The sequence below is a fragment of the Procambarus clarkii genome, chromosome 21 (assembly GCF_040958095.1).
Source record: "Procambarus clarkii isolate CNS0578487 chromosome 21, FALCON_Pclarkii_2.0, whole genome shotgun sequence".
NCBI classification, from domain to species: domain Eukaryota; kingdom Metazoa; phylum Arthropoda; class Malacostraca; order Decapoda; family Cambaridae; genus Procambarus; species Procambarus clarkii.
In genome coordinates, this window is record NC_091170.1 from 5,115,981 (window position 1) to 5,134,119 (window position 18,139).

General features: G+C 38.5%; 1 protein-coding gene across 1 annotated transcript; it reads right to left on the reverse strand.

The window, feature by feature from the left end:
* Positions 1-1,872: 1,872 nt before the first annotated feature.
* Positions 1,873-17,558, reverse strand: LOC138366998 (uncharacterized). The gene is made up of 4 exons (XM_069328402.1): positions 17,439-17,558; positions 3,409-3,790; positions 2,797-3,298; positions 1,873-2,548 (listed from the first exon to the last, which is right to left on the reverse strand). The coding sequence occupies exons 1-4, from the start codon at positions 17,556-17,558 to the stop codon at positions 1,873-1,875; spliced, it is 1,680 nt and encodes a 559-aa protein (XP_069184503.1).
* Positions 17,559-18,139: the final 581 nt, after the last annotated feature.

An 18,139-nucleotide genomic window follows, 5' to 3' on the forward strand; every position in this document is an offset into this window, starting at 1 on the left:
GCACCATGCTGCAATAATGATAATTCCGTAATTTCCACCCTAAACTAGTATTTACACACATATAAAGTAATATCTAGATATTTGGAGGGGAAAGAATTGCACTCACGTTGGGTTATTAGGTACGCCCGCAGCGTCACGACATGGCCACCTATATTAGTTATTATTGTGAGCTCATCAATGATACTAAAAGGTAAAAATGCCTGCCGAACTGGTGTCCGTGATTCTGGTAAGCTGCGTCCTCAATGCAGCATCTAGGGATGTAAGGATGCCGTCTGTATGGTAAGATTTGCTGGACCGAATCGGAGCACCATCACGCTTGTTGATCTAATGGGTCAAGAGTCCTCTCCTCCCCCCTTCCCGAAAGTCGCGCATGCGCAACAGCTCACCGTGAGGATTCGAGCATAAATTTAGTTTTATTTATTAAAAGCTAAATAGGGAAGTTTATGAACACTCTTTATATTTTATGTGGTGATGTTTAATGCTCTAAATGCAAGTCAGTTAATGTAGACTGCACACATAAAACAATACTTGCTTGGTGGTGGAAATGATGTTAGATTATGATATAATTTACTGGAACAGCGATTAAGCTGGGTAAGGAAATTCCAGTAAACTATTGTATACTAAAGGTAAACCTATTACTAAATAATTATTCCTAATAAAGGAAAGTAAATAGTTACACTTGTGTTAAATTTACTGGTATGTGGAAATTTCGTCTCCGTGAGTGGCTGACGCAACACTACACAATTCTAGGAGAAATTACATGATGTTCCACAACCTAATACAGTAAATTTTATAATACTAAGCTACATATTAGTAGTGTCACTTAGTTATTACGCTTAGTACAAGAAATACATCCTGTTGTATTAAGGATTAGTAAATGAATATTAGATGTGTATGTAGCCTAATATGGGAAATACATCCTGTTGTATTAAGGATGAGAATAACTTGGAAATTTCCAACATAATTCCGGGGAGGGAAATTACGGGTCGTAGTTCAATGTTAATTACTAACGTACCTATTCCCTTTCCCTGAAATTACATTCTTATATGTTAGTAGGTTAGTATGTACATAACGAATGTCCCGTATCTGTGTGACAGGTATGATCTGTTATCACGGGTATATCTATGTAACGATTAATTATTCTATATGTCTCTTTGAGATCAATGAGATACTGAATCTATAGTGAGATCAGTGTCTAGGGTCGCAGTGATATGTAACTAGATGAGTTACTAGACACTAACTGATCACTGCAAACTCATAAATCACCTCAACATCAAATGAGAAATTCTAAGTGTTTATACAAATTAAATTTAGCCTAAGGTGCAGTTCTTGCTGCACAAGTATTTTAGGCTATGCAGTGATAAGAACTAAATTCCTAACCTAGCTAAATTCTAGATAAAGTAGAGAACTGAGTATATTTGTCAGTCTCTATAAATGTAGTCAGTGGTATGCTATAGTGAGTACAGATTCAGCTTGTACTCAGCTGACCCTAACTAATGTTCCCTAACCTACCTAAGATAGAGGGTAAATGCGAATTATATACATTAGGTTACAGTGCTATAACTTATCTGGAAGTATAACTAAACACATATAGCAACCTAAAGATTCTCTTTGAATAATAAACCTATTCGGTTTATATACATTAAGTTACAATGCTATAACTCTCTGGAGCTATAATTAAGTACATGATAACTTATATGAAGACTGAATGTGGTCAATTATTACTATCGAGAATAGTTCTGGGTCTACAGTGGGTCAATGACTTGTGTCGCTGTGACGTGAACCGGTTTAGGCTACTAGTCACTATTCTATCCACCGAGTTCCATAGAAACTAACTCTGCTAGTACTAATTGTACCGGACTCAATCTGGAATTAATGTTGGTTGTCAGCTGGCATAGGCTTCCTCAGGTTCAAGACTGTACCTGTAAGTAAGCAGCCTCCTGCTGAATTCAACAAGTTCATTCCATGTTGACTTGTAGTTCCAGTAATGAACTTATAATAATGGTCTGCCCCTACTAATAGATCTACATTGGTGAGGTGGTCAGACTTTATCTTGGAGTCAGCCAACTTGATTCTATTTTTCTGTAAAAATTTGGCTGTGTCCCTTAGACCTTTGACATTCATGTCAAGAGGGATGTGATTAACTACTATGACCTTAACAGGACGGACATAACCGCCTAGACGTACTAGTGGTTGTACTACTTCAAATTCTTGAGGTCCAGTATCTGCTAGGAATCCTGATATGTTCAATGTCACCTTACTCAAGGGTTTAAGTTTCAGCTGGTTAGCTGCTTGTTGAGTGATGAACGCTCTCTGGGATCCTTGGTCGAATAGATCTCTTGTAGTGATCCTAGAATTCTTACTATTTAATCGTAATTGTGCAGTGGGTAATACGGCATTATTACGAGACTTGGTGTTAAGCACCTTAACCCCCTGTCTCACCTTACAAAACTGCACAATGGTGGAAGTATCCTGTTCCACCAGGAGTTTTGGTGATATTGGCCTATCACCTCCACACAATGCTGAATGATGTTGACCCTGGTGGCACCTGTTACATATGTGTAATGGGGTGGTGCATGTATTAGGATCGTGTTGCAACAAGCACCTGGTGCACTTGTGCAATTTCGTGAGGCGCTTTATCCTAGAAACGCGATCAGGAAAGTTTTGACAGTGATAAATAGTATGACTCTCCTGGCAAAAGAGACAGCATCTCCTTCCTGTACTAGATGTAGGAGTCACTAACTTGGGTGACTTATGGGCTACAGGTTTAGAAGGGCTGATAGTGTAGGTACCTACTGTAGTATTCTGCCATCTCGGAGTGGAAGTAATGGTTTAAGACTTATTAGGCTGTTTGGAGGTACTTTGGATTTGACTAGTTTATCAGTGGTTGATTTGTCAGTGTCAGATATTATTTTCTTATGAGCTCTAAGTCGGTTAACTGTTATCCTTAATACCTCGAAAATTTCATCTAAGGATAGGGTATCTGTTCTATAATGGGAAAAGATGGATGCTAGGATCTCCTTAAGAAGCCTACTCTGTATTTCTAATTTCAATACCCACTCTGCTTTAGGTACATCTGCTTTGACACCTAGAGCTTTAATTAGAGACTCTACCTGGAGCCTAAATTCTTGTAGAGCTTCAGGGGTGGTATCTGGTGTAGGTATCGCTCTTAACTTATAATAAAGATTAGCAATAGCAATTTCTTTATTGCTGTAATTAACTTCTAGTAATTGAATAGCAGTATCGTAGTCCTTATCACTAGGAATTAGGTGTTCGACAACTGCTTTTGCTTCACCCTCTAGGGGACTTTGCAAATAAAGGAATTTATTAGGTTTGCTAATAATTTCTTGGAGTTGACTAAGGAGTCGAATGTTTTACAATAGCATTCAAAATTCTCATCATCTCTACCATGGAAGTGAGCAAGATCAATTGTAGGAAGACGAACTTCCTGGAATGTTTCCTGTTTATTAGTTTCACTCGTGGTCAGAGTATTTTGAGAAACTGAGTTGCTCTGCAATTTTTCTAGAGATTGTGTTAATCTATTTAGATGATCTTGGGAACCCTCCTCAAACTTCTCCATCTCGGCATGGAAGGTATCTAGTTGATCCGGCTCAGCATTCTGTTGCATGAGGACTCTGAGATAGTCATCTGCAGCCTCGTTTGTTCTTTGCAACCTTTGCTTGGCCGTCTCTATGAGATTTTCTAATACTTTGGCTATGGCACCTGATTGTACCAGCTGATCACATTTATTCAACTGTCTAGTCACATGCCTTTGTGATTCGTGTATGATCTAAAATATAATAAGCAGTTGCTGGACATTTCTTCTGGTGCACTGCCTGTGGACTTTGGCTTAGTTAATGCCATGATTTAATAATGAAAATAACTGGGGGTACTGATTCCTATATACGTGGAACCAGTACGGTTATTAATAGCCTAATATCTAATTCTTTGGTTAGGTTATGTGAATCCTACCTCACATTGAGGTTAACTTACCTACCTAATAGTAAACAGCTAATATTTGAGTGGTATTTCAGTGCCTCTACAGGAATTCCTCTGCTTAGCTCCTCATAATCAGCTTTGGATGGGTAGTGACACTTCAATAACACTCAAAATGTACACAGTAAATATATATAATATGATATAGAAAACACAATTTGTGTAAAATAATGATAAGTCCTACCCTGACTTGGGTTTGCACAATAATAAATGTTGACTAGGACAAGCCTTGTACAATGCCAGTCTACTAATAATCCTACCTATCCAGGTTGGCTAGTAATAATGAGTTAGGCTAGAGTTGTACACTAGTAAGTACAATTCTAATCTAAGCACTCTATTCTACATGGATTGACATAAAATGCTATAATACTACTGATGTGCAGATTCAGGATAGTGCTATGTTTTTGTTTTTTTTATAATTTTTATGTTATATACAGTATATACAAGTGATTATATATGTGTCTGACAATTATTCTACTACTATAAATGATTATATATGTGGAGGATATTTTACTGCCTTAATTCTCTATGTGTGGCAGGTATGCTGCCATAAATTCTATGAGTGGCAGATATGCTGCCGTAAATTCTATGAGAGTGGCAGATATGCTGCCCTAAATTCTATGAGTGGCAGATATGCTGCCCTAAATTCTATGAGTGGCAGATATGCTGCCCTAAATTCTATCTTAGCACCTGATGATACTCCTTAATTAAAGAGTATAATGTTATCAGGGATGAAAATGATTAATGAATTGTAGACAGCCTAACGTCTGGCTATATTCTACTAATTCTAGCGATTATAAAATATAATGTAAATTTATACTAATTCTTAGTTATAGTCTAGCTCTCTAGACTATCCGGTTCGCAGGACCATAAAATATGTGGGGAATTCTGGCTCCAGTATAATACTGATAAAATGTATAATTTTAAGAATGCAAAATAATGATTAATTCTAAGATAGCTAGAAGGACCAGAATGAGTAGTGAAATGAGAAAATCAGTGGCTTATAGATCTATGATTATATGTGAATAAATTCTATTAAGCAATGACTGTAAATTTGATTATTCTAGAGCCAGCCTCCCATTACACATTTTGGGAGGTATTCTATAAGATTAATCTATGTGTAACATATATTATGCAATAATAATAATGAGTATAATATGCACATACATTGATAATGAATAAATTATTGAATGCAAGAAATACTACTGTAATGTAAAGATTAATTTGCATACAAGGCAATATCAGATATATATATATATATATATATATATATATATATATATATATATATATATATATATATATATATATATATATATATATATTTATATATATATATATATATATGTCGTACCTAATAGCCAGAATGCACTTCTCAGCCTACTATTCAAGGCCCGATTTGCCTAATAAGCCAAGTTTTCATGAATTAATGTTTTTTCGTCTACCTAACCTACCTAACCTAACCTAACCTAGCTTTTTTTGGCTACCTAACCTTACCTTACCTTTAAATATAGGTTAGGTTAGGTTAGGTAGGGTTGGTTAGGTTCGGTCATATATCTGCGTTAATTTTAACTCCAATAAAAAAAAATTGACCTCATACATAGAGAAAAGGGTTGCTTTATCATTTCATAAGAAAAAAATTATAGTAAATATATTAATTCAGGAAAACTTGGCTTATTAGGCAAATCGGGCCTTGAATAGTAGGCTGAGAAGTGAGTTCTGGCTACTAGGTACGACATATATATATATATATATATATATATACTGCTACCAAAATATACTAATATATATATATATATATATATATATATATATATATATATATATATATATATATATATATATATATATATATATATATATATATATATATATATATATATATGTCATACCTAGTAGCCATAACGCACTTCTCGGCCTACTATGCAAGGCCCGATTTGCCTAATAAGCCAAGTTTTCCTGAAGTAATATATTTTCTCTAATTTTTTACTTATGAAATGATGAAGCTACCCATTTCATTATGTATGAGGTCAATTTTTTTTTATTTGAGTTAAAATTATCGTAGATATATGACCGAACCTAACCAACCCTACCTAACCTAACCTATCTTTATAGGTTAGGTTAGGTTAGGTAGCCGAAAAAGTTAGGTTAGGTAGTCGAAAAACGCTTAATTCATGTAAACTTGGCTTATTAGGCAAATCGGGCAATGCATAGTAGGCTGAGAGTTATGTTCTGGCTACTAGGTACGACATATATATATATATATATATATATATATATATATATATATATATATATATATATATATATATATATATATATTAGTATATTTTGGTAGCAGTCTTTCTTGTAGACATATATTATTAAATATGACCGAAAAAGTAATAATTCTAACACGAATTTTCTCAATCTTTCGTACATTTCTTTTCACTGTTGGAGGTAATTCAAAAATCAATTCTCCAAAATTCATTTTTATTTCTAGTCTGACGCGACACGAGCGCGTTTCGTAAAACTTATTACATTTTCAAAGACTTTAGTTTACAAATACACAACTGAATAGAACTTACACATCTCCGATTTTTGTTTATATCTACATTTGAGTGAGGTGGATGGGGTGTGGTGGCATTAATAGGGTATTAATTTCATCAACACAAGACAGAACAAGAGGTGGCATTAATAGGGTATTAATTTCATCAACACAAGACAGAACACGAAACAATGGGTATTGAAATGGAAGTGATTGTAGAAAGCCTATTGGTCCATATTTCTTGATGCTTCTATATTGGAGTGGAGTCTTGAGGTGGGTAGAATATAGTTGTGCATTAATTTGCTGTTGATTGCTGGTGTTGACTTCTTAATGTGTAGTGCCTCGCAAACGTCAAGCCGCCTGCTATCGCTGTATCTATCGATGATTTCTGTGTTGTTTACTAGGATTTCTCTGGCGATGGTTTGGTTGTGGGAAGAGATTATATGTTCCTTAATGGAGCCCTGTTGTTTATGCATCGTTAAGCGCCTAGAAAGAGATGTTGTTGTCTTGCCTATATACTGGGTTTTTTGGAGCTTACAGTCCCCAAGTGGGCATTTAAAGGCATAGACGACGTTGGTCTCTTGTAAAGCGTTCTGCTTTGTGTCTGGAGAGTTTCTCATGAGTAGGCTGGCCGTTTTTCTGGTTTTATAGTAAATCGTCAGTTGTATCCTCTGATTTTTGTCTGTAGGGATAACGTTTCTATTAACAATATCTTTCAGGACCCTTTCCTCTGTTTTATGAGCTGTGGAAAAGAAGTTCCTGTAAAATAGTCTAATAGGGGGTATAGGTGTTGTGTTAGTTGTCTCTTCAGAGGTTGCATGGCGTTTCACTTTCCTTCTTATGATGTCTTCGACGAAACCATTGGAGAAGCCGTTGTTGACTAGGACCTGCCTTACCCTACAGAGTTCTTCGTCGACTTGCTTCCATTCTGAGCTGTGGCTTAGAGCACGGTCGACATATGCGTTAACAACACTCCTCTTGTACCTGTCTGGGCAGTCGCTGTTGGCATTTAGGCACATTCCTATGTTCGTGTCCTTAGTGTAGACTGCAGTGTGGAAACCTCCGCTCTTTTCCATGACTGTTACATCTAGAAAGGGCAGCTTCCCATCCTTTTCCATCTCGTAAGTGAAACGCAGCACGGAACTCTGCTCAAATGCCTCCTTCAGCTCCTGCCGATGTCTGACATCAGGTACCTGTGTAAAAATGTCGTCAACATACCTGCAGTATATGGCCGGTTTCAAGTTCATGTCGACTAAGACTTTTTGCTCGATGGTACCCATGTAGAAGTTTGCAAACAGGACACCTAGGGGAGAACCCATGGCGACCCCATCTACTTGCTTATACATGTGCCCATCCAGGCTCAAGAAGGGTGCCTCTTTAGTACAAGCTTGGAGTAGTTTCCTTAGAATTTTGGAGAATTGATTTTTGAATTACCTCCAACAGTGAAAAGAAATGTACGAAAGATTGAGAAAATTCGTGTTAGAATTATTAATCTTACTTTTTCAGTTATATATATATATATATATATATATATATATATATATATATATATATATATATATATATATATATATATATATATATATATATATATATATATATGTCGTACCTAGTAGCCAGAACGCACTTCTCAGCCTACTATGCAAAGCCCGATTTGCCTAATAAGCCAAGTTTTCCTGAACTAATATATTTTCTCTAATTGTTTTCTTATGAAATGATAAAGCTACCCATTTCATTATGTATGAGGTCAATTTTTTTTTATTGGAGTTAAAATTAACGTAGATATATGACCGAACCTAACCAACCCTACCTAACCTAACCTAACCTATTTTTATAGGTTAGGTTCGGTTAGGTAGCCGAAAAAGGTAGGTTAGGTTAGGTTAGGTAGGTTAGGTTAGGTTAGGTAGGTTAGGTAGTCGAAAAACAACTAATTCATGAAAACTTGGCTTATTAGGCAAATCGGGCCTTGTATAGTAGGCTGAGAAGTGCGTTCTGGCTACTAGGTACGACATATATATATATATATATATATATATATATATATATATATATATATATATATATATATATATATATATATATATATATATATATATATATATATATATATGTCGTACCTAGTAGCCAGAATGCACTTCTCGGCCTACTATGCAAGGACCGATTTGCCTGATAAGCCTAGTTTTCCTGAATTAATATATTTTCTCTAATTTTTTTCTTATGAAATGATAAAGCTACCAATTTCATTATGTATGAGGTCAATTTTTTTTTCATTTGAGTTAAAATTAACGTAGATATATGACCGAACCTAACCAACCCTACCTAACCTAACCTAACCTATCTTTATAGGTTAGGTTAGGTTAGGTAACCGAAAAAGTTAGGTTAGGTTAAGTTAGGTAGGTTAGGTCATCGAAAAATAATTAGTTCATGAAAACTTGGCTTATTAGGCAAATCGGGCCTTGCATAGTAGGCTGAGAAGTGCGTTCTGGCTACTAGGTACGACATATATATATATATATATATATATATATATATATATATATATATATATATATATATATATATATATATGTATATATATATATATATATATATATATATATATATATATATATATATATATATATATATATATATATATATATATATATATATATATATATATATATATATATATGTATATATATATATATTTTTTTTTTTTTTTTTTTAACCTAGAAGGGGTACCACCTCTGGTGCAAGTGTAGGGACCCATAGCCTCGGAGAAGAAAATAAAGAGTACTCAGAGAAGACCTTGTGGATCCTCACTGAACACTTTGATATTTTCTTCTCCTACCACCCCTATTCTTTTGGTATGTTTGTATATTTATCTAACTTTATTTGAAAATGTCATTACACAAAAAGTTACAATATTGTTTACATGCAGAGTGCAAGGCTGCTTGTCACAAGTTGTACAGCTCTTCCAGCTCCTCAGATGGCGGGCAGGAACCATGGATGCAGTGAGCATTTCCTCTCTGGATTGCCACACTAAGGCGCTGAAAAAGAAAACTGGCAGCTCTAGGGTCTCTAGTTGTTTCGATTAGCTTAGACCCCAACTCCTTCAAAAAGCTAGCAGCACTTTTACCGCAGGCACCAAGTGTCTCTGAGGCAATGGGGACAAAATTGTAGTGGTGGTCAAGGTCTCTGTATTTACGTGACTTGGCCGCTTCCCGGTGATTGGCAGCTCCTCCTGCTTGTGTAGCGCTGAAGTCAACATAGGTATTGGCTAAAGTTGAAACGCATGTGTAGTCCCACACCAACTGTCTACCATTCTTCCAGGGGTTCACCGTGATTCCGTCTGGGCGACCGACAGGCTCATCAGAGTTGCGGGACATTAGGTAACGGGGCTCTCTCTCTGCTGGACAACCGGCTGTGGTAAGGCTTCTCTTAATAATGTCATTGACCTCGCCGTGTCTTGCATGCCATCCTCCTGTCCTTTGGCAGAGAAGGCCATGCCGTCCGTATCTGTCGGCCTCTGCCTCGCCGCAAATACACCTGTATTCGGTGTGGATTGGGGCAGCGAGGCGGAGAGCCACGGCAATTCGGAGGGCCTGCGGTGTGAGACGGGTGCCGGTTGCTGACATTGGGGTTTCTAATAGGAAATCACCTGCATGGGGAGCTGCTACAGCTCTAAGTCAGGCAGTGTCATGTGGTGTTGTCGCAGCTTCTAGCAAAGTCGCAGCTTCTTGGTCGGCAATGGGGCGATCCCAGCTGGATTGCTTATGGGCTTCAGAAGGCTGTGGTTGGGGTGCTGGTCCTGTGAGAGAGACCCATTTGGTTGTGCAGTCTGTGAAGCTGGGATCATGTACCCCAGCCTGTTGAACTAGGTGCTCAGGTAGGATTTCCTTCACCAAGTTGTCAGACCCCACTGAAGAGGACAGGAACGCTGGTACAGCAATTTGTGTTGCTGTGCGCACGCCAAGGCCCCCGAGTCTGACAGGAAGGGAGGCCTGTTTCCACTGTAAGTCGCTGAGGGAAAGATTGAGGGCTTTTTCTAGTGTTGATTTCAGCAAGCTGTCGTACTCTTCTAATTTAATATTGTTGAAAGATGGCGAACATCTTAGAAAGTAGGTCAGCCTGGGGAGGGACAAGCATCTGGTGATGAGGTAAAGTGCATCATGAGCATCGATGTCTTCAATCCTCTCGTTCATCCTCTTCAGGTCAGTGATCTTCTTACCAAGGACCCCGTTGATGGCATTCCTTCCGAGAGGAGCACCTAGGAGTGTGCTGTTCTCAGGGTTGGTTGTATGAATGTCAGGCAAAACAACCTTTATTTGCTCTATTATGTGCTGGTTGGTGGAGGTTATTTCGCACTTGGAAGGGTTCAGAGTGAGGCCTAGGCTTGCTCCTTGCTCCTGAATTATTCTTATGTCGTCCAAGAGTGAGGCTGGGGAGCCGGCTAGAGTACCATCGTCCAAAAACCAAATGTTGAGCTCACTGGACAGGTTATCGGTGACTTCCTTGATAACTAGGCAGAAAAAAAAGGAGCAAGGGGGTCACCCTGTTGGACACCTTCTTGTGATTCAATTTCATGTTCCCCAAAAAGCAGAGTTAGATTCTTGCTATAGCATGAGTTTACAAACGGGTAGAGGGAAGGAAAAAGGCGATGAACTGCACTGAGTACTGCATCCCTTATAACCAGATTGAAAGCATTTTTGAAGTCCAGCTTTATCAGGGCTTTTTCATCCGTAATGTTGGCAATGTAGGCTCTAGCTGCATGAGCCGCTGCCTCACACCCTTGGGGAATGCCAAACCCAAGCTGTTTTGGCTTCAGCATGTCGGCTGCTGCCTGACTAACTGCTCTAGCAGCAGCCTTAGCGACGAGACGCCGGAGTGAATTGCCCACAGCTATCGGTCTGATTCCTCCATCTTTTTTCCTCAGGGCACAGAGGGTAGCGCCAAAAAAGAGAGGCCGTATGGTTTCTGGTATGTTGCCAGCTAGACATGTGTTGGCGAATCTAGTTAGTTCCACCAGGAGGCCCTGTGCAATGTCTCCCAGTGCAGGGTTGAGCATTTGTTTGATATGGTTGGGTCGTAGTCCTGTGAACCCACCTGCTGATCCTGGTGGGAAGGATAAAGCTGCTTTATGCACCATGGATTCGAGCACACACAGGGGTTCTGCTCTGGTGACACCGACTAGGGGAACACTGTCATCACGAGGAGCTCTGGGTGGGTGCTTTTCCCTCAGGGCTTGTGCTGTATGGGCATCCCTGGTGGCAACTGTGTCTTCACTGGTGATGACTCTGATCGCCCCTATTGTGTTGCCTTCTTCTATTTTCTTGCTGACTGTTGCTCTGATTTTGGATGCCTCGGTTCTGCTGTTGATACCTTTTCTACCGTGGGTGTTTTTGGCACGGGTGGGGAGGGGTGCCTGGTTGTCCTCTCTAGGAAAACTATTTATAGCCATAATGACCGACGAAGCTAGTGATTTGTCTCTCCTTGCAGGGACAGCTAGGCATATGTTACCAAACAGGAGAAGGTTGTGCCATGCTTGGATGGTTCCGGGGGAGTCATTGACCTTTTTCAAGAGGCTGGATAGTTTGGCTGCTGCCTGGGGCCGGGCAGCTTTAGGGATGTGCTGCAAGGTTCCAACCGATGTTGCTTTGATGGCTTCTAGTAGATTCTCAGTCGAAATGAAGCTGTTGGAGGTGTTTTCCCTGACTGCTGGAGTGGGGCCTTGATTGATACCCTCTTTGGGAGGGCGCCACATACCCGGACAATCGGTTCCGTTGTGAGCATGCTTGCGCACATCTCCGTTATGCTTGAGTCTCCACACCTTGTCACACACTTGGCATGTGCCATACCTGTCGTCGATTGATGGCTCCACTTGGCTGAGAGAAGCCTGGCTGTCAGTCGTGACCTGCGACATCGGCGAGCGCTGGGTGGGCGCCGGGCGGGCGCCGGGCGGGAGCTGGGCGGGCGCTGGGTGGGCGCTGGGCGGGCGCTGGGCGCGCTGGGTGGGCGCTGGGCGGGCGCTGGGTGAAGGCTGGGAGGGCGCTGGGCGGGCGTTGGGCGAAGGCTGGGTGGGCGCTGGGCGGACGTAGCGTGAGGGGGTGGACACAGGGAGGTAGCGGTCGCGGTTGGGGTGGGGCAGGGTGGGGGGAGGTGACTCTTGGGTTGGGTGACGGTACACACTAGCGGGTATGGGGAGGGGGGGGGGGGTCAGAGGGGTGACACTAACACGTTTGTATAATTTCGTGATATATCACTGCGCAATATAATCTGGTTCACTGTGGACTCGATGCACGATACACGATACCTGTTTCCCGGGAGCCGAGGTATCTATTTTTCAGGGATATTTTCATAAACACTTACACACTGGTCACCCCCCCCCTCGACTGACCGCACAACAACACCCCATCCACACCATCCCCCACCCCAACCACCATAACCGAGGGAGCCCCTCAGGGCGCCCTTGTTGGCCCTCACTGCAGTTCAAACGATTCCACACTGTCAATCCACTTGTTTGATTGTTGTTGGTTGCGATAGTTCACCCTGGACACTTCCCGCCACTCTCACACCTTCCCAGGATGTTCACACTGCATACTGTTGAGTCTGGGTCCGGTGGGGTCAGGATGTCACAAGATAATGGCACATGGCCGGCAGAGCCTCCTCCCAGCGTCCGTTCCCTGTTGCTCCCACAGGGTCTATATATATATATATATATATATATATATATATATATATATATATATATATATATATATATATATATATATATATATATATATATATATATATATATATATATATATATATATATATATATATATATATATATATATATATATATATACATATATATATATATATATATATATATACATATATATATATATATATATATATATATATATATATATATATATATATATATATATATATATATATGTATATATATATATATATATATATATATATATGTATATATATATATATATATATATATATATGTATATATATATATATATATATATATATATATATATGTATATATATATATATATATATATATATATATATATATTAGTATATTTTGGTAGCAGTCTTTCCTGTAGACATATTTTATTAAATATGACCGAAAAAGTAAGATTAATAATTCTAACACGAATTTTCTCAATCTTTCGTACATTATGCTTCACTGTTGGAGGTAAATCAAAAATCACTTCTCCAAAATTCATTTTTATTTCTAGTCTGACGCGACACGGGCGCGTTTCGTAAAACTTATTACATTTTCAAAGACTTCACAAATACACAACTGATTAGAACTTGCGTTTCCCTGATTTTATATCTACATTTGAGTGAGGTGGGAAGGGTGATGTGGCATTACATTTGAGTGAGGTGGGAAGGATGATGTGGCATTAGAGGATATTAATAGGGTATTAAAAGTATCAACACAAGACAGAACACGAAACAATGGATATTGAATAGAAGTGTTTGTAGAAAGCCTATTGGTCCATATTTCTTGATGCTTCTATATTGGAGCGGAGTCTTGAGGTGGGTAGAATATAGTTGTGCAATAATTGGCTGTTGATTGCTGGTGTTGACTTCTTGATGTGTAGTGCCTCGCAAACGTCAAGCCGCCTGCTATCGCTGTATCTATCGATGATTTCTGTGTTGTTTACTAGGATTTCTCTGGCGATGGTTTGGTTATGGGAAGAGATTATATGTTCCTTAATGGAGCCCTGTTGGTTATGCATCGTTAAACGCTTAGAAAGAGATGTTGTTGTCTTGCCTATATACTGGGTTTTTTGGAGCTTACAGTCCCCAAGTGGGCATTTGAAGGCATAGACGACGTTAGTCTCTTTTAAAGCGTTCTGTTTCGTGTCTGGAGAGTTTCTCATGCCAGAGAGTTTCTCATGAGTAGGCCAGCCTACTCATGAGAAACTCTCCAGACACGAAACAGAACGCTTTAAAAGAGACTAACGTCGTCTATGCCTTCAAATGCCCACTTGGGGACTGTAAGCTCCAAAAAACCCAGTATATAGGCAAGACAACAACATCTCTTTCTAAGCGTTTAACGATGCATAAACAACAGGGCTCCATTTTTACGAAAGTTCTATCTAAACACAAAGATTAATCCAGTGTAATTGGCCAATTACACTGGATTAATACACTGGAATATTACACTGGAATAATCTAAACACAAAGATTAATCCAGTGTAATTGGCCAATTACACTGGATTAATCTTTGTGTTTAGATAGGAGATGCCTCGTATGGGCCAATAAGCCTTCTGCAGCCTCTATGTTTCACCTCACATTTATCCCTTATGTATCCCCCCATGTTTTCACCTTCATTGTATTATCACCTGACCTAATGCGGGTATAAATATAACTAGTATTGTAAGATCTGTTCACTTGAGAATGAACCATGGAGGTTCGAAACGTCGTGCAAATTATACAAATAAGTGTAATACACTCTATAGTAAATCACTTCTTTTCTTCACCTTAAAAGTACGAAAATGAGTTTTGGAGAACTCCTATTTCAATTAAGCCCTGATGCTAAAAAAATAGTTAGAGGGATAGAAGCCCTAAACCAGAAAATAATAAATACAGAATATGCGGTCATATTCAATGAAACATATATATATATATATATATATATATATATATATATATATATATATATATATATATATATATATATATATATATATATATATATATATATATATGTATATATATATATATATATACATATATATATATATATATACATATATATATATATATACATATATATATATATATATATGTATATATATATATATACATATATATATATATACATATATATATATATACATATATATATATATATATATATATATATATATATATATATATATATATATATATATATATATAGAGTGTATTACACTTATTTATACAATTTGCACAACGTTTCAAACCTCCATGGTTCATTCTCAAGTGAACAGATCTTACAATGCTGGTTGATTTTATTCCCACACTGAGTCAGGTGATAATACAATAAAGGTGAAAACATGGGGGGATACATAAGGGATAAATGTGGGGTGAAACATAGAGGTAACTGCAGAAGGCTTATTGGCCCATACGAGGCAGCTCCTATCTAAACACAAAGATTAATCTAGTGTAATTGGCCTGTTATGTTGGACATTGTCTTCTGGCATGGCATCTGGTCTTGTCCTTACTCTCATGGTGGGTAGAGTAAATAGTTCCGTGATTTGGGTGTTCATGGTAGGTTGTTCTATTTTTATATGAATTGCTTCAAGAATTTGTAATCTTCTTGCATCTTGGGTTTTGTCTATTATGCAGGTATTCTTGTTCAACATTTCTCTTGTTAGAGTGATGTCATGGGCTTGTCTCATGTGATTCCTGGGGGCACCGGATTGAAGATGGCATGTCAAACGCCTCGTCAGCTTGGTCGACGTCATAATTATGTACTTAGATTGAAGGTTACATCCTTCGTGGGGGCAAGTGTACATGTATACAACGCTTGACTGCTGTAGAGGGTTCTCTGTCGGCTTCGGGCTGTTTTTGATAAGGAGTTCGGAAGTCTTCTTGGTTTTGTAGAATATTATCAGGTTTGTGTTTTGGTTAGGAGTAGTGCTCTTTACTCCTTTACGGATTATTTCTTTCATTATTCTTTCTTCTTTTATATGTTCACTGTGCATGGTTGATTTGTAATATAATTTTATTGGAGGTGTTGTGGCTTCTGTTCTAGGTTCTGGATTATACCAACGGTCCAAGTGTCTTCTTATAGCAGCGTTTATTTCCGCGTTGCTATATCCGTTGTTCACCAATACCTGAGTTACTCTTTCAAACTCTCTACTCACGTTGCTCCATTCAGAGTAGTGGGTAAGCGCTCGACGAATATAAGCATTGAGAACACTGGCTTTGTATCTTTGGGGGCACTCACTTCTACCGTTCAGGCATAATCCTATGTTGGTGGGCTTGGTATATACGTTGGTGCTTAAAGAGGTTCCTGTTTTTGTTATTAGTACATCCAGGAATGGCAGACTGTTATTTTCACTATTTTCATGTGTAAATCGGAGTACTGACTCTCTCTCTAGATGTCTTTTTAGGTCAATTAGTTCATCTGAGTCTTTTACTATTATGAATATTGTGGTGTTTGTGTGTTACTGAGGAAGTCTTGGTTGTAGGGTTGATGTAAAGTCATGACTTGGTTACTGACTTTAATACTTAATATGATTACATGACTAGTAGCTACCAAGCTTGGCGGGCGTCCTGTACGCTCTATTGTTTACCTTCTCTCTCTGGCGTCCCAGCCGCCGCACATAGAAAACGGATGGTACCATTTTCTGTGAACATGACATCCCTCCTTTTCTTTAAAAAGAATGAATACAGGATGTCTACCATGCTTGTAGCACAAAGCAAAGTTATTGACACAAAGTTATTAACATATCAAGAGTTACTGCATACATTTAACATTAATTAAGCACACAAAGAATTTAAACAACTTAATCTTTTCCACAAAGGATTTCAATGTTAAAAATACATATGCAATGTTAAACAAACATGAAAGAAACTGTAATACAAAGTTACAAAATATTGAATGAGAGATCTGCATTATTCAAACAATATTAAATTTAGTTTAGCATAATAGGTAAATACTTTGCATTACATAGGAACACAATTAATCATCAAATCGTGTAGGGCGTTTAACATGACGTTTAGGACGTGAGTCCCCAAATACAATAACATCCCTTGATGAATTGTTTATTGAGTTATAACTCATTTTTTCTTTTTCTTTTGCACGACTTTGCACTTCATCATTTTCTACACTAGTTGGAATCACTTTGAAATAAGCCATATTACGTGTTATACTATGATCTCTATTACTAGCTGTTACCATAGTTCCTTTTACACTAATCACTTTATATGGTTTTGTATCATACGGCATATCTAACTTTCCCTCTTTTTTCTTTTTAACGAGAACAATATCTCCAACTTTTATGAATTGTTCCTTTGCATGTTGATCATGAGCAATTTTCATTTTGCCCTTGGCTAGTGCATCCTTCTGAGCGAGACGTTTATCCGTTACCTCGGCTGGCATGACGGGTAGTGCGATTCTCATAGGACGTCCAAGTAAAAGTTCACCAGGCGACTTGCCCAGTGTTCCATGTGGTGTTGCACGGTGGTTCCTGAGAAAAGCATACATAGCTTGTTTCCAGGATCGTCCTTCGGCATGAGCACAGCGTACCGCTTTCATGAGAGGTTGCATGAATCTCTCAACTTCTCCATTTGCTTGAGGATGTAGTGGCATCACACGGCGGTGTTTGAATCCAATATGCTCAGAAAAGTTGACGAAGTCTTGTCCATTGAATGGCGGTCCATTGTCTGTCTTGACAACTTCAGGAATGCCAAAGTTTGAAAAGATCTTGTCGAGTTTCGGGATGACGGCCTTTGCAGACGTGGAAGTGATGATTTCTACTTCTGGATAACGTGAGTGATCATCAATGACTACCATCAAGTACTCTCCAGTTGGTAGTGGTCCGCAGAAGTACATTGATACTTCCGTCCATGGTGCAGCAGGTAGTGGTGAAGGTTGTAGAGGTGTTGGTCTTGAAGTATCCA

What these genes read in the sequence shown, in the direction of transcription:
- LOC138366998 (XM_069328402.1), bottom strand. Translation starts at nt 17,558, where the DNA reads ATGAAAATTGCTCATGATCAACATGCAAAGGAACAATTCATAAAAGTT. An exon ending in TGATCTTGCTCACTTCCATG is followed by an intron (nt 3,299 to 3,408) that starts GTAGAGATGATG and finishes AAAGTCCCCTAG; the next exon opens with AGGGTGAAGCAAAAGCAGTT. An exon ending in CGAGATGGCAGAATACTACA is followed by an intron (nt 2,549 to 2,796) that starts GTAGGTACCTAC and finishes CATATGTAACAG; the next exon opens with GTGCCACCAGGGTCAACATC.